The sequence below is a fragment of the Micropterus dolomieu genome, linkage group LG15 (genome assembly GCF_021292245.1).
Source record: "Micropterus dolomieu isolate WLL.071019.BEF.003 ecotype Adirondacks linkage group LG15, ASM2129224v1, whole genome shotgun sequence".
Lineage (NCBI taxonomy): Eukaryota > Metazoa > Chordata > Actinopteri > Centrarchiformes > Centrarchidae > Micropterus > Micropterus dolomieu.
This window is the reverse complement of record NC_060164.1, coordinates 17731682-17753536: the sequence shown is the minus strand read 5'-3', so window position 1 is coordinate 17753536 and position 21855 is coordinate 17731682. Positions and strand designations below refer to the sequence as shown.

General features: G+C 40.0%; 1 protein-coding gene across 2 annotated transcripts in view; it reads right to left on the bottom strand.

Annotated features, from left to right (window-relative positions):
* adam12b (ADAM metallopeptidase domain 12b) overlaps nucleotides 1–21855 on the bottom strand; it is a 61848-nt gene that overhangs the window by 3175 nt on the left and 36818 nt on the right. Inside the window, exons 10-19 of one of the 2 annotated variants that reach the window (XM_046070992.1) lie at nucleotides 21256–21433; nucleotides 17651–17740; nucleotides 16067–16262; nucleotides 15841–15949; nucleotides 15129–15327; nucleotides 12532–12609; nucleotides 10028–10136; nucleotides 9466–9652; nucleotides 8080–8188; nucleotides 5569–5820 (exon numbers count right to left, since the gene is read on the bottom strand). In XM_046070992.1, the coding sequence (XP_045926948.1) occupies nucleotides 5569–5820; nucleotides 8080–8188; nucleotides 9466–9652; nucleotides 10028–10136; nucleotides 12532–12609; nucleotides 15129–15327; nucleotides 15841–15949; nucleotides 16067–16262; nucleotides 17651–17740; nucleotides 21256–21433 (1507 nt within the window). The remainder of the gene's footprint in view (nucleotides 1–5568; nucleotides 5821–8079; nucleotides 8189–9465; nucleotides 9653–10027; nucleotides 10137–12531; nucleotides 12610–15128; nucleotides 15328–15840; nucleotides 15950–16066; nucleotides 16263–17650; nucleotides 17741–21255; nucleotides 21434–21855) is intronic. The other variant, XM_046070993.1, reaches the window with a different exon arrangement.

Here is a 21855-nt window from a genome sequence, read left to right as displayed (position 1 = left end):
GCTTGAATCAGTCGGCCCATTCTCCTCTGACCTCTAGCATCAACAAGGCATTTTCGTCCACAGGACTGCCGCATACTGGATGTTTTCCCCTTTTCACACCATTCTTTGTAAACCCTAGAAATGGTTGTGCGTGAAAATCCCAGTAACTGAGCAGATTGTGAAATACTCAGACCGGCCCGTCTGGCACCAACAACCATGCCACGCTCAAAATTGCTTAAATCACCTCTCTTTCCCATTCTGACATTCAGTTTGGAGTTCAGGAGATTGTCTTGACCAGGACCACACCCCTAAATGCATTGAAGCAACTGCCATGTGATTGGTTGATTAGATAATTGCATTAATGAGAAATTGAACAGGTGTTCCTAATAATCCTTTAGGTGAGTGTAGATTAGCAGCTTTCTGGAGACAAAAGCAGACCCGTTTCACTAGAGGGCACTGTGTTATCGGTATCTTCTCTGAATTCCCACAGCTTACATGATGGTGAATCCCAAACCTTCTCCCCCCTTTGTCACCACCACCTCTGTGGCAGTGCTGTGTGAGTGTAGAAGGTTATCTGAATGAGGGGCCATCATGTGTAACTAATCTACAGCAAGGAGGCGAAGCATTGATAAACATCTGCTACCAGCAACCACGCTACCGTCTCTCACACACACACACACACACAAACACACACACACACACTTAAGAGGAATACTGCATAGGAAGTACTATGCACACAGAGAAAAAAGATTTTTCACATCATGCATGGATAGCTCTTCGAGAACTGGAAGGTTTAAAACATTAATGAAAGGTTTCACATGAGCATAACTTTGCATGAAGGAGGTTTTCTTTTCTATTCTATTCTATTTCTATTATAGTATGTCTGTACTTTTCTCTTTCTTCACTATATAGCCAAAAGTGTGTAGACACCCCTGTCCACATACTTTTGTTGTCTGGGGTGATATTTCATGGTTTGGTTCCAATTAACCCTTTGCTAAGCCATGCCCCCTTAGTTACTGTAGCTAAGTCTGACCTGTTGGACTTTTATCACGGTGCTGCCACTGTCTATTACTGCAATCCCTGGAGAAATATTGTCTAATTTTTGGAAAAAGCGATCTCAGAAAGAAGCAGACAGTTTTGCAGTTGCATTGTGCATCTGAAGGTTGTATTCAGGCTGTCAAACTGCCGTGAAAAAAATAAAGACAGGAGCTAAACGTTACCCATCACAGAGTAAAATTTAACCACCGTATGATTATTGACTACTGAGAAAGAGGACAACGATATTAAGGATCAACACTGCTTCTGTACAGCTGGATAGGTCTCTGTTCACTATTACAATCATTACAAAGCAGAACGGTAGGGATTTATAACATTACATTCAGTATTGAGTTAGCTAGCGTTAGCTAACTTAATATTAAGTAGAAACAACAGACAGCCAACATTTTCCTGGATTTGTTTTAGGTTTTGGAAAGTGACTAAATCGTATTTCTACTTTCCACCTCTCTGGGTTTCGACTGTAACTATTAAAAGTGCCCCAGGAACAGCTTTGACCATATCTTGGAAAAATACAGCAAAAAAAATAAAAAGCTAGAAAACGACTCATTTTGCAGAGTCAATGAGGCGCAGCCATGAAAGTGTCGGACCACAGTTAGAGCAAGTCCTACACTGTGTTGTGATTGGCCAGCTGAGTATTCGGGGCGTGGCTTAGCTTATTATCTTCTCATCTTGTTCTTGTGAACCCAGTATCGTACTGTGTAATGTTTCGTGACTTCGTAAGTGTATGTCACACCCCTAATCTGAGCCCCTATGTCCCCATCACTTTTCAACACAAAGTTACGGTCTTGTACCCTCCATCTTTGTTGTAAACTCCGAACACATTTCAGGCACCAAAAACTTTCTTGGTTTAAGCCCTGTTAATATGACCTCTTCAACTCTTAACTGAGAAAAAAAGTTTTTATTAACCCAAAATGTGCAAAACTATCTCCATAAAACAGCCCAAAGCTGTTCAGATGCAGTTAAATACACAAGATGCCCCACAGAGGCTAATCAGACTGAACAGCAGGTTTACTCTGAATCTGCATTACAGTCCCATGTGGATACTGTTCTTACCTGCTGAGATGTTGGGGGTAATAAAACATACACAGGACTCCTGTGATCCAATAAGATACATCTGTGAGAATAGTAACTGAAATAAATAGCGCATTTCACAGATTTCCACATACAATGTACCACCCACTGTGGTCATCCCTAACAAACTCGTGTAATTTATGGACCGTTTGGTTTAAATGAAGAATAACTCTAAATCAGGCTGTTTTTCGAGGGAGTGTACAGAAGAGAACAAAGATGTAAATGGACAGATGCATCCATTTGAATGCAAAAATAATCCAGGACCCATGTGCATTCTAATGCCGCTCTTGGCAGAAAACCTTACACTGTAACTGGAGTCTTGGTCGTGTTCACATCTTAATTCAAAATGAAGGATTGCACTGTCCTCCGTGGCATGAGAAAGATCTACGAGCCTTGGGCTTACAAGCACCTTTCAAAACCCACCGGAGGAATTGAAAAATGCATGTTCGTCTGGCCAAAAACAAAGCTATTTTTCTAAGTTCCTGAAAAGATGACATTCTGGACAGGCATAATTTTAACTACTGCAGTCTACTTTTGCAGCGTGTCTGAACAGGGTTTAAGCTTATTCACATCACATTTATTTAGATCTGGCACGTATCTGATATGTATTTTTCCTTCAGCGGAACAAGATAATAGCAAGCAGGTCTGTTTGTGAAAATTGTCAGCGCCCACACTGTTTTCTTTTCATGCGTCGCCTCATTGTAATAAATGCAGGATAGGCTTTATTCCCCTGGAAACACCTCAGAATGAATGAGATGCAGTCGGCACGCATGCCTAAGAGAGAAAAAGTATTTTAAAATGAGGCACATTGGCACAGACAGCAGGGGAGGACCTGGTGAGTATTAAAATAAGCTTGTGATACATTTTCTGTTTAAGGACTGATGCCCTGTACGTCCTTGCTGCCTTTTATATTAAATCTCAACAGACCCCTCTTTTCTGTTTCTGACCCACAATACATGTGCCACCTCTGCTCACGCCATCTGTTTCATTACAGCAAAGTGAGTTCGTAGATATTAGCAGGTAGCAGGGTTTCATTGTTTTGGCAGGCCGGTGAGCAGCCTGTTTATAAAGCAAGCAGTGGCCTTTCAGCAACAGTGTAAGTTCATATCAATCAAGGGGGATATGCTGCAATGCTTGATGAGATGCCAGCTGTCTCTGTTGCTCAGTGGTAGAAAAAGTATTCAGATCTTTAACTTACGTAGAAGTGCAAAAGTATCATCAGCAAAATGTAAAAGCAATAGTACTCATTCTGCAGAAAAATGGCCCTCGACTGGCATATTATTATCTATCACATAAAAGATTTTTAATACGGATTCACTAATGTGTAAGCTGCATTTTCCTGCTGCGAGATGGAGGTAGTGATTAATGTTAGAGGAAAGAAGAAGTTCTGCTACAAAAAAAAAACATTGGGACTTTTCTCTATTCTTTGCCTTTTTGTGAAATATCGAATCATTAGACCATTTTAGGCTTCAAGCAGTTATTTAAATGAAGCCATCTGAGAAGTTTAGAGGGAAAATGTCTCTTTGGGGTAACTGCTCACAACCCATAGACACTGCTTTCTTGTGAGCATTCATGAGCCCAAAAAAGTATTGTATTTTATAAACTCATATGTTTTTTTTAATGTAAAGCATTAATCTGATATATACTATAGCTGTAAAAATAAATGTAGTGGCATAAAAGGTAGTTTACAGTTTTGGGCTCCAAAATGTAGTGGAAAAAAGGAAATACTCAAGTAAAGTACAAGAACCTCAAAACTGAATTTGAGTAAATGTACTTAGTTTCCACCACTGCTGCTTCTCACCTGAATGATTAACTTTGGAGGTATAAACAGTGGATTTCCGCACACCTCCCTCTAAGTCCTTCATGCTCTGCCTTTACATCTGGGATTATGTGATGTTCTTTATCCAGAAGAGAGAAAGTGTCAAATGACAAAGCTAATGTCCTTGTGTTATTTTTTTTTTTTTAAAGCAGCACACATCTGATAATTCCCCGTGCACCCTGCCGCGGCTCACTAACTGCTGCCATCCAACACAGCTCTCCTTGCTGTGCCGGTACAGGATTTGGATCCCCCACCAAATCCAGCGGACAGATGGATTTACTATCTCCACTGCATCCAATACCACTGGCTCAGCAGAAAGCAGCACCTTACTCAGGAGTTGGGTCACGGGGAGGGAGACGGATTGAATTTTGCTGTCGATATGTGGGCAAGCAAGCCGACCGCAGTGCAGAGTTCTGGTGTCCAACACTTTGCTACAACCTTTAAAAATGACCATACAGGTGGCTGTACATGTTTCAGACCATTAACTACAATTTGCATATATTTTACATTACTGTGGAACATGTTTAAAGAGTACCACGGTTTTCAGATTGATTTCCTACCTTCCATTCCTTTCCATTGGTTTCTGTTCATTTCACTACAGTGTGAAAATCATGAGACTTCAAATTTGCTTGACATAGGTAATCCATCACAGTGAGCATTTCTTCTGCTTTAGTTACTGTTAGAGTTACATTACTGTCATGTGGCAATGCAACGTGAGACTTTAAAACTCTTCATCTGTGTGCCCACTGAAACCGTGGAGTCTGAGAAATAAGTAACCCCAATGTATTATTTTACAGCACCCATGTTTGTTTGTACACCATAAGTGATTAGAGATTCTCATTTTTATCAGCACTTTAAGGACTAATTTTCCATGTTGACTTAAAAATTCTGCTAAGACTGTTTTTGTCCAATTTTTATAATTACTATGCAAACTTCATCTGCTGAGGTATATCACGTGATCCGACAGAAAGCTGCAGAACAGTGAGATTTAAATGCTTTTACAGCAGCTGACTCAAATGTCAGATGTCAGAGTGCCTGTAAACGCACCGATGAGAATGTAACTAAATATCACTGTGACTTCTTTCAGGAAGGTTTCAAGTCTCAGCAGGCTTATTTTCATACTTTATTAAAATGAAATAACACTGATGGATGCCTGGAATGTGTATAGAGCTACAACGACCAATTAATTAGTTGTAAAGTATTTAATTAAGTAGCAACTATTTTGATAATAGATTAATCAGTTTGAGTAATTTTCTTTGCTCCTCTATGACAGTAAACTGAATATCTTTGAGTTGTTGTCGACAAAAAAAGACATTTGGGGACATCATCCTGAGCTTTGGGAAATACTGATCGACCATTTTCTGAGATTTTATAGATCAAACAACTAATCGATTAACAGAGAAAATAATCGACAGATTAATAGACAATGACAATAATTGTTAGCTGTAGAGAAATAATGTAAAAATCTGTGGTATGGCTTGGAAAAAGGTCAGAAATAATGTGCAGTAAAATATACACAACTTCAATTTGCCATATACATATATAGTATATGGTCCATTAAAGCTGTGGGGATCTAAGCATGTCATTACTGCAGAATTTAAAAGACAAAAACAAACCATTCCTCTACATTTTTGCAAACAAACCTGGTCCACTCTGTACGATGACTGCTGGCGGGGCAGACTGAGAAAAGGTGGCACTCGAGGTGGGGAAAGGGACGTGTGGGCCGGCAGGACCCTGAGGTGGGCTGGGAGAGGAGGCAATGTGGGCTGGCCCACACTCAGACACGCCGGTATGGGCTGGCTGATGTGCAGGGGCTGGTAGAGGGGCAGTCTGCGCAGGCTATGAGAGTGGAAGTTGTGTGGAGGGAGAAGAGGCTCTGCACTCAGGAGAGATGGCTGCAAAGAGGATGAGAGGACGTTATTTTCAGTCATTCCAGCAGTTATGTGTCATCTGTTACGACACTGGCATTTCTGACGGTAGACACTTTGGCTTGTCAAAGCAGTAAAAGCACAGGCGTTACTAATAACATTAACTCCACTCTATTCAAGTGTCCCAGTCAGCCATGAAAACACCATGCAAAATAACAAGCCCCTGAAACTAAAGCAGCTAAATTAAATTTAGCCATCATTAATTTTATTATTCACACGTGTGCTTTTCCTACTGTGACATGTCAGAATGTCCTCTGTGAAAAAGGCCAATCAGATCCGACTATTTAAACACTTTAATCTTGCGTAGTGCTGAAACAATAAGAGATTATTCTGTTATTTTCTGTTATGAAATGAATGGGCAACTATTTTAATTATAAATTATTTGTCTTTTATCAAGCAATATAACAGAGATTTGCTGGTTCCAGCTAATGAAATGTGATGAATTTCTGTTTTTCTCAGTTTTATATAATGGTAAATGGAACAATTCACTGTCTTTTGGTATTAGACCTTTTGGTTGGACCAAACAAGCAGCATTTTGAAGTGCTAGGTAGGGTCACACTGTATTGGCGCAGGTCACGTATTTGTGTCATCAATATGTACAAGTGGATTCAAGCAGACTCATTATCAGCTCTGACCACATGCCGCTTCAGCACAGGAGAAAACTGTGTTTTTTGAGGTGAGACAGAGAGTGAGAACTGTATTTCTGCTCTCGGCTAATTTGCATCATGCTGCTGTCACTTGTGGTGTTCCTTTTCTGTTTGTTTTCCTGTTTGGGTTAACGGCACTTAAGATTGGATCTAGTTATATTCTGGTCCATTCAGTCTTAGAGTCTTGTGGTCCCTTTTAGATTGTATTCATGCATGTTCAATCCTGGTGGTTTTCCATAAGTGTCGGATCAGGTCATAATTTTGGACCTTTTAAGACCTTTACTTTGAAGATGTCCAACAGACCTTTGGGCAATTGTGATTGTAGACACCTTGTAGACTAAAGGACTAATCAAACAAAGAATCAACACATTAGCTGCCTGCAGCCCTAGCCTTGTGTCATGATTAATAAAAGCTTTAACCTGCGATATTAAGGTGTTGTGCGTGCTTAAAAAGTACAATTCCAGTCAGTCATAAAGTTCTCATTAGAGTGAAGCGGCTGATGTCAGAGTTGGTCATAAAACTGGAAAACAACATTATTAGATATGACGTTGTGAAATTGTAAAAGCCAGAGTCTGACCACATGTCCTGACCAGCTGTTACCCCTCCGCTCCAGAACAAACCAATAACACCTAAAATGGCCAGAAAGGATTTGGCTGCTGGACAACACACACACACACACACACACACACACACACACGCAGCACGCACACACATACACACACATGCAGCACGCACACACACACACACACACACACACACACACGCAGCATGCACACTTGATGCAGATGTATTCAAAGAGAGCTGACTGACATCTGGACATCAGCGAGTGGCTGAAGTGGTGACCATAATAAGACTGGACAGGCTGTTTCAAATAGTCACTGGTGGACTGAATTTACATAAACTGGATGAACTTCTACTCTTAATTATGATATGAAATATCACTTTTATATACAGTTGCTGCAGATACAGGCAAGTGCAAACACAAATCAGATCAACATATACACACTCGAGCTTATAAATGCATGTATCTTCAGTGTGTCATACACAGAAATGATAAGTAATCTCCCTCTGTGCTTATCATTCTCCAATGAACAAATCAAACCTACTTTTCTCTTCTGCCCGAATCAATCAACTTGGCCCCCTTCGCATTAAAAAAATCGCTTTATTAAAAACAAATAATAAAAAGGGGCTCAAATAACATCCTGAGTCTCATTTAAATGGAGAGATCTCTCAATTAAAGTTTGTCTGCCTCCTGACGAAAAAAGCACCGTAATTAATATTTCTTAGAGACAGATATAGTGAGGCTGAATCAATTACCCGGCCTGCTGTCATCTGGTTTTGTCAACAAGCCTGGAATAATGACAACTCTAAACCGAAGCTTGGCTGCAGGTTAGTGGAGCCTTTAATAGAGCGTGATTACAAAAGACATCAAATCAAATGGGCCGCGACAGAAATGAGCACACAAACACACATATGCAGTAGATATATCATTTATATGAACAGATAAGTGTACAGCATTACTGCATCTATCAAACAGCTTGCCAAATGTGTAACAGACATATTATAGCGAGTGACTCACCTTATATATGTTGGCTCCAGAGGGTTTTGATGGAGGCTTGCGTTGTGCTGTTGGCCTGTACATGGACTGATTCCTGATGGGGCTGGTTGGTCTGTTGGCCTCCACAGATCTACAAGCACAACAAAAGTATTTAAAGATCCATTCTGTAGTTTTTTTTTGACATTTCTGGTATATTCACATATTCTGTATAATCAGTTAAACTAAAGATGAAAAATTAACCGGTTTGTGTTTCTCAGCTGATCATATTTGAAAATACAGGCCTGTTTTTCATGTTTATGAATATTACTCATAAAAAATAACAGTTGCTCAACGGCGTATTAGGGCCGTTGTAGGTTAAAAATTTTAAATTACGAAGCTGGGTAATATTATGAGAAAAAAACTCTACAATGAAAATTTACGAATTTCATTCATAATACAGGACAAGAGGAGCTTTCAGACAGTTAGGCAGATATAGGGAGCTGCAGCAAAGTTACTTGAAAGCATGTATCACATCTCATTTACAAATGTCTGCAGTTCTCCATTTTCTCTAAGCATTTAGTCTTTGAACATAAGGAAGTATCTCAAAATAATAATAATGGTTGGTAAAATTAGCTTGTGACAGTTGTTGTTATTAACATCTGCATACCATGCTCTTAATAGAGTAGGCCTACAGAGATTATTTAAACTAAACTAAAATTTAAACTCAAAACATTGTTCAAAGTATATAAAATTATAACATAATACATTATTCATTTATTAGTAAAATCTTTTCTTTTCCTATATGCTGAATTATGTTTGCATGACCTGCTGTTCATGGATAAAAATACTCTCCAGTTACACAAGCAATTCACTGGAAATTAATGAACTGTACGAAGTTGAACACAATCTTTATTTCCCTTATAATTATAATCAAATTACATATTAAATTACTTCTTGGTAATTATTAGCTGAACATTAGGTAATTACTGATCTGTAAAAAGGAAGTGTTAACCTTTTTAAAATTGTGATACTAGGTTTTATTTATATTTGCATCATAAATTCTTCATTTAAGAGAAGTGGCATGTTAGGTTGTTGAGAAATCACACTCAAACTAGTTAACAGGGCAAGAATATTCTGTTCTTTACACAAAAACAACCATTTATTTTATTTGCCAAATATTATGTGCAACCAGGCTTACTTTTGTCAGTAGAAAATAAGACATTGGAGCCAAACTGTAAACTGTTTTAACAGCATTAAAATAATGAAATAATTTCACTTTAAAATCCAAATAATCTATATTAAATTTATTTATTTAATCCTTATATTTATAAGGGTTTTCGCTGCAGTGTAAGCAGCCTCACAACATGTCACTGATCCACAGTCAAACCTCATTGGCTCTTTGTTTTGTTTCGTGGAGAGACACGTCACCTGAGTTTCTCCAAGGTGCTCTTCCTGTTGGTGAAGAGGAGGCGCAGCAGAGTCTTCCTCTTCAGAAAGATGATCACGGTGGTTACCAGAAGGCTGACCAGTGTGACCAGGATTGCCACAATAATGACCACGCTGTCGGCTGATGCCATATATGACAACACGCACATTAATACACACACGCGCACATCTACAGCACAGAACAATGACAGGACATAACGCAAAGACCGTTACAGCTAGGCCACGGTCAGCAGCACAGTTGTGTGATTCACATTTCTCTGTTCCTTCTGTTCTTCTCTCTAAGGACTAGAAGTCAGTTTCTTTCTCTTTTAAAACTACAGACTGTGTCGTGTAATGTATTGCTGAGTGGAAGGGGAGTTGTGTTGAAAAACACAACACAAAAGTTGAACTCCAGTCCAAAACCACACATCAATCCAGTACCGACGCTGCAGGAAAGAGATGTACAAAGTGCAGCTGGTTCAGCTTAGTGTTGGTTATTTCGGAGTTACTGCAGTTGTTTTTCTATCTAGATGAGTGAGGATAGAAAAGAAATCTTACACACTACCTGCCAGTCTCATTGGCCCGCTGTCAATGCTCCCACCAAAGCCTGCTTTCTCACAGAATGGAGGGGCCCAGTGTGCTTCACAGTGACAGTTCTTCTTGTTGTTGCACACCTGCAAACAAAGTTGTTTTATTTTACATTACATGCTACATTGACACTTCCTGCATAAAATAGTAGAAAAGGCATTTGTATTCCTTCCAGCTACAGTCCAGATATAAATGATCGACAAATCGTCTTTCCCCAAATAACAAGATGAAAACGGAATTGTGTTTTTTTTTTTTTGTCTAAGTGACTTTCAAGATAAGAGAACACTGGCTGTGCAAGTGTGTGCACAAAGAGTCATAACTGATAAAACATGTGCATGGGAGAGTCCATCCCGTAAAGCCTCAGGTTTCCAGTGCAGAAGTTTGATCCAGGAGGATTCCCTGGCGAGGTAACACAGTCCAACTGTCAGTTGGAGGGAGGATGGAGGAGGAAGGGAGGTGCAGAGGGAGCTGTGCAGCTGTGGGGGATTTACATTTAGCGCAGACGTACAGTCAAGTGCCTGCCCTGCCTCCAGGCCATGGACTCTCCTTCACGTTGGGTGACGAGGTTAAGAGGCACTTGGGGACTCAGAGGGAGGTATGATTTGAGGGGGTTTTATGTGTGTGTGAAGGGAAATGTTACAATACAAAAGCATATACATATCTATTAACGGTCTATGTCTGTCTGTGGAACAAATGCATAGAAAAAACAACAATACAGACACAGATTATATCCACTGTTTGCTCTTCTGAAAAAGGAATAAATCATTTTACTATATCCAAGGGTGTGTCAAATATTTGAGATAGTAATAAATGTTGCTTGGTTCTTCCCCTCAAAAACCTTTTCACATGATGAACACAAAAGAAATGAACAAAACAAATGAAAACATTTGCACACATTTTTTTATTCCTTAGTGAACTTTTCTTAGGTTAAAAAGGAGATTTTTTTCACTTTTCGGACGCAGCCCTACGGTTCCTCTTCCTTCACCTCTTCCTCCTCTCCATACTGCGTTTCTTCCTCCTCCTCTTCCTCCTCTCTGGTGTCCTACACCTCTTTCTTCAGATTTCTCTGGATCCATTGTTCTACAACTGAATGAACTGACTCTGGCCCTTTTATCTATCTTTTGAAGCTTCTGATTGGTGTGTTATCAATTTTGACTGTTTGTGTTTCCACCTGGGTAGCTGTCTGCTAATTGAGCTCAACCTGTGCTGATTGAGTATTTAAAATTGAATGTCAGTGCTTTCTCAATGACCACATGGTGTAGGCAATGAGAAATGAAGGGATTTGTGTGTAGAGTTCAGAGAAACGGGTGTGCTTTTGGAAAAATGGAGTTATGGTTTTGAAATTTTAGTTCAATAGCCTGGTTATAGTGTTTAAGCAATGGAGAACAACTGTAAGATGTCAATTGATGTAGGGTTATTAGCTATAGAAAATCTAAAAAGGTGCCACCTGCTTTAATATGCAACAAATGTTGATACCTATGTATCTGAGTACCAGTGCAAGAAAAAGTGAGCTGACTTGCAGGCAAACAATATTCTTTAAACTCCTACAGTGAATTCAGAATTACTACTTTTCCAGTCAGGTCCAGTACTGTGCGAGGTGTTTGAGAAAATGGCAGACAAATTGATTTGGCAGATATTTCGGCAGGAGGGAAGATGCAGCTCAAGTCCACGCTCTTAATGGAAAACTGTTTCTCTATACTTTTTCTACAGAAATCTTGCAAAGTATTTTTTTTTATTTGATTACATTTATTGCAGTGAGCCGATCAACTGGCAGCTACAACGTTTCACTTGTTGTTGAGCATAACAACGTGATTTCTTTATCGATGGACCCATTTGGATCAGGGGTCTTTGGTTAGTTACAAGATATAAGAGTTTAAGCAATATACTGGTTTAGTATCACAGCTTTGATTTTTTACTGTATACAACCTCTGCGCTATAAATTGATATAATTGGTAGTGAAGATCAGAGGATACTGTAAACTAATTTAGCAGCTGGCAAGTGTTTGATTCGAAAAACTGAACAACAAAGTAAATAAAACATAAAAGCACCCCTTGTTGAATTATTGATAAGAAATGCTGCGAGGTGAGAAAGGTGATGATTTCTTGGCAGGAAGACTTTTATACTGCAACAGAGTTTCTCTCCCTGCAGTGCTGCACTGAATCTTCTCTCACTGTATAGCCAGAAAATGATGGACAACACTATAAGTAGACCATAAGTGATGCTGATAAATGGGATTGATTTAACCTCAGTGGGACAATGAAGATTGATCATACAGAATAGGAACAGCCGCCATAACTCACAGGCTGCACTGTAAATACAATTCTGCTCTGCTATTGTGTGCAATTATAGGGCAGTAAAGAAGGTCTTCATTTTGTTTAGTTCGTCAAAAATGGATAAATACAAAGTCCTTAAAGGACAGTTTCACGGGCTAAGTGCATAATTTATAACTAAATATTGACCTAGTAGGTACTTTGCACTCACCCCACGTCCATTGCACTTTCCAGAGCACTCGTGCACACCAAAGACACTGACATTCTGGCACTGCCGATTCAGGCACACCTATAAAGGGAAAAGAATCATTAAGCATTTGAAAGAAGTACAGGATTGCAGAGCCAATGAAGATAAATACAAAACCTGCGAAGAAGTGCGCACAGTTGGATAACATCTTTCTTGTATGTGCGTAAAGTTAGTGTCTGTACAATAAAACAGCAGGTGCCTAATTAATGCATGCTGCATGTTCTCAGATACAGTTAAAATTTGCCCATGCATACATTTCAAAGTAAAATACATGAATTCATTACAAAATGAAATTGTAAATGCAATTTTTTATTCTGACACAAAGTTTTATCAACTACTGAAGGGATGTTTGGTGGACATGCATAGCAAATTGAACAGTTTGTGCAGAACCACATTCGGGTACCGCACATATCACAACCTCTAATACAGTGGAAGGGAAGACACACGAGGCACGACATGCTGTGTGTCCTGTAGAACAAACATAAAACATCAGACTGGAAAAAGCCAGCTATTGCTTTTATGTAGAAAATGAGGCCTGCATTAGTCAAAACAGTTTTGATTACCGTTACTCTCGTGTGGGTCATGTGCTGTTAACTTAATGCCCTGACTGGCTGTTAAATAGAAAACCTTTTTGAGAAGAACAAAGGCACATGTCAAAGACCTGTCTTCAGGCCAACAAAGTTTCCACATAATATGTGGAGCAAACTCACATATTGCAAAGACAACAGCCAGGAAACAAGCTAAGCTGGCACCTGGCCATTTTGCACACAAAGGCCAGGTGCCAGCTTGAGGTAACTGAAAAACCCCATGAGCACTTGCAGGATGGCGACACCCCACAGTTTAGTTCCACACTCCACAGCTGCCAGTATGCTTCTTCAGAACTACTTCTCAAATGAAAATTGAATAACTTCGGAAACCTCCTCCCCCCACACCTTTCCGACGTCGGATTAGGAGGGGCTGTGTCCGACAATTTCTGTAACTTTCCGAAATGACAATCCAACATTCACACTCACTTCAGGTCATGATTGGCCAGCTGTGCAGAGGTGAGAAAGGATCCAGGGATTCAACTTTTCTCTCAAGCTCTCTTATTTTGTTCATTGTGAAACTATTTCTATTCCTTTTCATGTGAACAACAGAGTGCAACACTATAAATGCCTTCCAGGACTGTCTGAAAATGTGCAACATTATCTTGCATCTCCCTCCCTTTTTTCAGTCGGCAACACAACTATTAACATATTTGACTTCCAGCATTGTCGGACAGCACGTCATACAAACTAGTTTCTTTTCTGGCATAACCTGGACCTCACCTGTCTGGCCACATTTCAATCACGTAGGCAAAGCTCTGGCCTTTCACAAGCAAAAGCCACAGCTGCAGGGGTTTTGGCAAATTCAGTCTAGTTGTGAGAACTATGGAGTGTGGCTTGGCCAGTTGTGGGCCATGTGTCAAAATGCATAACATTTTAAGTATTTATAGGAAATGGTGAGAAAGCAAACACTGTCTTGCACAACTAGATTTTTTAAAAATTCACCGTGGAGAACCAGAAGTGCTGGTGTGGAAGATGCCTCAAGCACACAGTAATAACTCTTGCTGCCTTGCTGTATATGCACAACAACAACAACAACATTTCACCTGGTACAATAAGGATAGTATAGAGGCCAGTGGACACTTTGCTTGCATGACAGAAAAAGGCCCTAATCTCACACCTAATAAACTGGTTACCATAAGGGTCTTGTCCTGCAATAAGCACGCCCTAAGCATGATGTGTACATATGCATCACTGGATTCACTCAGGAGTTATCTGTATGTGCCCCGGCTCCGTATTCAGTACTATTTGCTCAGCACACAAAGGAATACTAGAGTAGGCTCATACAGTTGTCGGCCTTTTGGGCTCTCTAGAGGACAAATAATACAGCTGCATCCTGAGGTTATGGGGCAATAAAAAAAACAAGTCATCAGCTACTTCAGAAGCTATAGAAAGAACATGCACATTAACATTGTGAACAATAGCGGGGATAACCAAAGAATGGTCAAGGCTTTTTCATGTCTGGTCTATGTTATACTTTTTTATGAACACTCCACCTGTGTATTGTTGAGACCTAATGTTAAATATCGCACCTCAAATCTATGGGTGACAGGGCTTTTTCTGTTTATGCTCCTTCACTTTGGAACTCTCTTCCTCCTGAACTCAGGGAAGCCCAGACTCTTAGCATTTTTAAAGCTCTTCTCAAAACACACTTTTTTAAACTTGCATTTAACTGCTGATGTCTTTTTATGATTGTTTTATAGTTATTTTTATTATTAATGTTGCTGATTTTTGTTCTTATTTACTTTTGTTTTGTATTTGTATTTTTCTGTGGACTGTGATTTTATGTTCAGTGCTTTGAGAAGCTGCTTTTAAAGGCGCTCTATAACGTAAAGTTTATTATTATTATTATTATTATTATTATTATTATTATTAAATCATAATATTGAGTCTTGAGCATTGTCTGTGCTATTAAAGAAGAATGAAATATAACCATGCGCTCTCTTCTTAAACTTAAATAAAAAACTTATCACTCACCATGCCGTCTCCACACTTTGTACCAGCCAGAACCAGTCCAGGATCAGGCATGTCATCGCCCAAGTAAACATGTGTTCCTCGACACAGAATACGCCCTCCTTCTTGTAGCGGGATGTTGGTTTCAATGGAAACAGCGTTTGTTCCGATGACGGGCCGGTTGGCTCCTCCCTGGCACTGAATTTTACCACACTTTGCATCCCTGCAACACACACACACACACACACACACACACACACACACAAACGGAAACACACATCCGTGCACACAAACATTGAAAAACACATAGTAAATTACTTAATTAAAAGAACCTAAATACAAAGGCCTGTCAGTCACAGACAAAGATAAGTAACTTTAGAGAAAGATGAAAGACTGCTGTGGAGAGCTGCAGTGCTTCAGTCCTCTGGCCATTAAGGCAATTACATAAGTTAACAAAGAGCTTGATTACAGAATTCACCCGAAGGGAGAAGATCTGTGGAACAATTAGCCAACAAGAATAGCATGAAATGATTCATGAATACTATCTTAAACCATAATTAGCTGTTATCTTTGTCAAATTACATTTTTCACCCATGTAAACTTTTTGTTTGAAGATCACATGTCGGGTTTCCACAACGTAATGATGATTGCTAATGACACCACTTAAGCTTATCAGTTGTGCTTTGCAAAGTAATTTCTCTGCACCTCAACCGCATCAGTGCAGCTGCTGTCTTACCTCACATCACATTTGGCAAAGGAGCCTTTGGAGTCCTTCCCACAATTCCCATAAGGATCCCCTGCAGAGTTGACCCGTTCAAAGCATATCCCAGGGGCAGGCTTGGCTCCTGCGCACGAAGACAAACAATGGAAATACAGAAAATAATCACAAACATGAAGTGAACGGTTCCCTTATAGAAGTAGACTATGTGCATCATATTAGGAGCCTTGATTGATTGATTTACCTGGTCCCCACAGGGTGATGCATTGTTGCTCATGAGTCTGGCAGATGCCGTTGTAGCAGTAGCCTTCAACGCTGTGGCAGGCGTGCCCATCATGCAGATAAACGTTGGCTGGGCAGTGAGGGTTGGCACCAGTGCAGAACTCTGGCAGGTCACAGGAGTTGCTGGACTCTCGACACAACGTGCCAGCCAGTTTCAGCTGTAAACACATGCAGTGCAGTAAGCCCTTTCACACAGAATCTGCAGCGTTTCTTACTTCAAATATCTGTTGAAGTCATGAAATTGGTGACAGGACGGTTAGAATTAGAGCAGCGATACTTGTGCGATATTTGGCACCTGGTGTGCTAGAGGGAGTGATAGCACTGTCAGAGAACAGCAATGAGTAAGAGTCTACAGCCACGCTAGCGGCTCTGTAACACTGTTCGTGGCACAGCAGTGCTTTGAGCTAACCACTAATGTCAGCATGCTAATATGCTCACAATAACAATGCTAACATGCTAATGCTAAGCAGGTACAATGTTCACCATGGCCACTATCGTAGGTTAGCATGACCACATTTTGACCTGATCATGGCGCTAGATAAAAAAGTTAGAAGATCACCATTACTCTAAAGACCACAAATGCCAACCTCCTGGTGGTAGTAGATGAGAAATCAGGGGATGACCGAAGTCATTAGGATTCATCCTCTAGGGAGCATGAACGTCAGTACAGAATAGCAGTGCAATCCATTAAATAGTTGTTGAGATATTTCAGTCTGAACAAGTAGCCCGACATTGCCATCCCCAGAGCTATGCTGCTAGTGTTCTCAGTTGTCTACAGGCTGCATCAGTGATGGATTTTACAATTTTGCAGTTGACAACTTAATTAATGACCACTGTTAGCGTGAAAGATGATCATGCCTTCTTCTCACTAGTGAATCTTCTAATAATAATAATAAACAATGACAGACTTTAGAGCAAATTGTAGGATGATTCTATTTTCTATTTGCTCACATCCTTTATGTTAAGTATTTTGCACAACACCTTAGGACATTGTACAATACTGACGTCTCATGCCATGAGGTCAAACCAACTTTTGTAACCCAAAGTACACTTTAAAATTGAGGTCTGTGCAGGAAAATGACACAATGAAAGGACTTATTCATTTAATAATCATTCCTTCTCAAAGAGAGCACACACATCTGAGATACTTAGGAAAAAGACTTCCATGTCAAAGCAAAAACCACTAATGGGTAAGTGAACTTTATGCAATCCAACTTGAGAACTTGCCTTCAATTGAAACTTGTCTATTGAGGTAATATACAAAGTTGGAATAAACTGAATTAAAATATAAAATGAATGACATACTGTGAGGGTACACTATTATCAGTCTCTTAATAATCTACCACAGAGAATTAGCAAGTCAGCCTTGAACGAAATGAAAAATGTCCCATTCTGCAGAGTAAAGCTTTGTGCAATGTTCAGAGGAGCAGAGAATATAAAATGTACTTCTATGAGAATGGCAGAAGGGCATTTAAATGGGGAAAATGAGCTCCAGAGTGGAAGGAGTACGCATGAGACAGACCCAGGCCTGCATGAACAGTCTTACCCTGCAGTCTTCACAGCACTGTCCGTGGGCGCAAACGGCGTCTCCCTTGAGGGTGCATGTGGTGGCGTTGCAGCATGGGTTCATACATTCCTTGAATGAGGGAAAGAAAACAAAACAGTTAACATGTGGACCTGATCACCACCCTGGAGTTCTTGTGTCAGCCGGTCCCTGTCAGATCAAGACTTCCAGGTCACGGGAACTCTCTTCCTGTCCGGGAATTCCCGCCTTATGTACCCTGACTTGTAGACCTTTGAGTGGAGACATATTAAATGAAGCTCATATGTTCTGGATTTGGGAATTCTCAGGACCTTTGGACTTGTGTAAAGAGGAGCTTGTTTAATGCGATGACCAACGTGGAGTCAAAAAAGTGGGAGCCATGAAGCAGGGGAGCAAAAGATAGAAATCAGGTGTAGCAATTCAGAGGGTGTCTGTTAACATCTTTAACTCAGATTTGACTTAGATAGTGGAAAGATGTGACAGAGAGGACTATTAGGCTATCATGGACAGGAGGAGGAGTGGGATTTGAAAGCCTTTAAGAGAAGAAGATTGTAGCCACTTTGACACAATGACATGATCAGTTGGCTGCTTGCAAAAACCGTCGAGAGGATACGTAAGGAGAAGTTGAAAGGCGAGTCATGCTGTAAAATACTTCAATAAGGTGTTGCAATATCTATGTTTTATTAGATGCCAAAACACATCAGCTTTGTTTTCCCAAGTAGAGTCGTGCAGTAAACAACTCCCACCCTCACTTATCGTCTCTCAACGTGGCTGTATTGCTTGTGGGGCTCTAAGGTAATGACAAGATGTGTTGAAGGCTGGGAACAGGAGGCAGCTGGATTGTTGTATGTCTAATTTTCAGTTGGTGTGTGCTTTTATGAGTCTGGCTGTTTTATCCCTTGGCCCTGACGTAAATCTATTGTTTAGAGGGGAGAGAAAAGGTTGCTTTCATCTGTTGGACTAAGTGGGTCGGCAGATAAAACAAGCAGGCCCTGTGTGGGGACACCACGGAGGTTATGGAGGGGCAAGCTGGCAGTCGTTTCCTTGGTGGTCAAACACAATTACTCCACTAAAATACTACCTACCTTTAGTTGCCACTAAATCATGGAGTAGATAATCATAACTCCACCAAACTAAATAATAACACAGTGTTGAGTCAGCAAGGCTTTAAAGTTTTATTTCAAAAACAATGCTCCATTTAATTAGGATTAGGGATGGACTATGATAGCCGGTTCCCTTTTGGATCTGGTTGGCAAAATATCCCAATTTGGTAAGCTCTGATGCTAACCAATCTCTTATCAAACCTTTTCTTACTCCTAGACCATTCAGATAATGTTAGCAGGCTCATTTTACCTGGCACTGACCATCACTTTCATTGGTTAAAATGACAAACATCACTGGTGGAAGATCATATCAGCTGTAGCTAAATAATGTTAATATGGTAATGGAACTTGTCTGATCTCTGATTTCTGTGCCCATGAGAAGCCTGTGTCTTTTGTTACGGTTCTGGGTCTTAGTTGGGTTATTTCTTGTTTTATTTTGAGTCTGTCATGTTTTGTTATACTTCCTATCTTGGTGTGTTTTCTTGCCTATTTTCTGTTTCATTAGTAAATTAGCCTTTTGTGTATTAAGTCTGTGTGTCTTCCCTCTTTCTTTTGTCAGCTCATCTGAGTCTGTTGCCTAGTCCTGCGTTTGCTGCTTGTATGTTTCATCAGTATTCCTGTCTGTGTTCCTCTTGCAATAGTGGTTTGTTATTAGTTTAGGTTTTGTATTTTCTCGATTGTTTTTGGATTCTACCTCAGCCTGATCCCTCTGTTTTTTGTTGCCTGTCTGTTTTGTTTTACTGGAATCAGCCTTTTCTTATTAAAGCTTGCTTTTATTCCTTAAACCTGTCCGCCTGGAGTTCTGCATTTGGGTCCTCTAGCACAACCGTAACAGTCTTTACCCATGTGAAAAAGAGAAATTTGTGAGGGAAGAGACATCACTTTTTAACACCACTTCACGACTACAAATGGGCTGAGGGTTTTTGTAGTTCAACAACTCGACTCCTAGTTTAAGATTTATGCTTATCATATTTATATCAGAGTAATAGCTCTGCATCAGGACCTCCAGTATTCTGAGTATTTAGCTTGTGGAAAATAAGGTGTAAAAATGATTGTAAAAAAGGTATTTTAATCTATCAGATACATATTTAATCAACAGTTCACATATTCTGCTGATCTCATTTTAGTTAGAGGTTTTGAATATATATGTAAATACTGATCTGAATCTTTAAGTTTCAGTTAAAGCACATATGATAAGGGATTTGAAAGAGTTTGGATTCAAGAAGCAGATAATCAAATGAGCAAAGATAAATATGTGTCAGATGTAGAGCTGAAACAACAACAACAAACTATAATTTTATAATATATGATCAGCAGCAATTTTCATAACTGATTGATTGATTTGGGTCATTGTTCAAGCCAAAACATTCTGTGGTTCCAGCTTCTCAAATGAGAGTATTCCCTGCTGTTTTACGTCATTATAAATCGAACAATTATAGGTTATAAATGTTGGCTGGATAAACAAGCGATTTAAAGAATTGTGAGGGGCATTTTTCACTATTTTCACCCCCTAATATTCTCCAGGAAATTCATCAACCTTGGGAGATTCTGAATGTTACATTGATCATCAAATCTCCTTTGGTTTTAGGCTTTATGAGACACGCAACTGAGTAATACCTACTTCCCACATGTGTTTCTTACTTCACTTCCCAAGGCGCCCTTGTATTGTGTGTGGGCAGATGCATGCATCAGAGCGTGCCCAGTTGTTTGGGCTGCACAGCCAAAGAAAGCTTATTTCAGCCTCGACCCGATTACACTTTTGTTTGTTTCCTTTGTCACACAGTTGGACAGTGGTTTGATTAATGGGCCTTCAACAAGGATATGACTTCACTGGGTCAGCCTGTCAAGAGTGCTGTTCAGCACATGTGGGAGAGAAGGTGTGATGTAAATAAAACACTTATACTGGAGGCCTCGGGCGGTTTGCTGAGCTCTTAGGCTTTTTTTCTTTTTGCACAGCAGGTTTCGATGCTTTTAAGCCGCAATAAGAACGTCAATGTCAAGAGAAAGTTTAACTTGAACTTTGTTGTGGTTTATTGGGGGGTCTGAGTGAGTGCTTCAGACTTTCAGTGGTTCTGGATGACTGCTTACAAGACAGTTATCATTATTTACTTTGGACAATGGGTTTGTAGGGTGAGCATCAAGTGAGAAACATGCACGTTTGGTCTTTTTTTTCACGATTCATTTCTACACAGTATTTTCTTTCTTCTATATATTAACATATTGATTTGAGGAGTAAAGTAGGAAAGATTTAGCCTGTTTTTTGTTGGGGAAGGGACCAAACGTAAAATTTCTGAATCACATTCACTACACTTCGCTGAATCCTAAATTCACCAAAGACATGAAATAGATTTTCTAAACTGCTTTTGTGTTTTAACTTTTGTTTGTCCTGCAAAAAACATATTCTTCTTTACGCACTGTTTCACATTCACATACAGAGCTGCCCAGCACAACCACAGTGTTAGAGACCGATTCACTCCACTGAAGCAAGTTTGGTCTCGACATTACCTCTGGCTCCCCGCAGTCACACTCTTCTCCCTCCTCCACGTAGCCGTTGCCGCACTTCTGGCCACCATAGAGCACCTTGACCTCGGGCATGTTGTACAAACACATGCCCACGCCCTTCTCCAGACTGGCAGCAAGGTCTTTCTTACTGCATGTACTGAACACTGTTGGGAATGGATACCTACAACAACAATTGAAGAACAAGGTTGGCTGAAATTAAGGAATGAAAAGAAATTTGCCAGAGACACAGAAAAAAAATCCTGCTTAATGTGTGCTTATGCTGTTCAGAAACCAAAATGAGCTGTAGAAAAGTGGACTCAGTCATGAGCCAGAACGCAGACAGCGCTTTCACTGGAACCTCTGTTCAATCTACTCATTCAAGAGGCCTTTTCACACAAATTTAATGCTCTACTGACATTGTATGAGCTCAAATGCAATAGATTTTCAATCCTACTCAATACATAAACGGGCAATCAAATGTCCAGAGAAACATTTTCTCGGGCAGCTACCTTTTCAAGAGGCATATCCTGGCTAGACCGGGACAATTTAAGCAACTGACTGGAGGCAAGAGTATGAGGAGGGTTATGTTGGATGTGGATGACT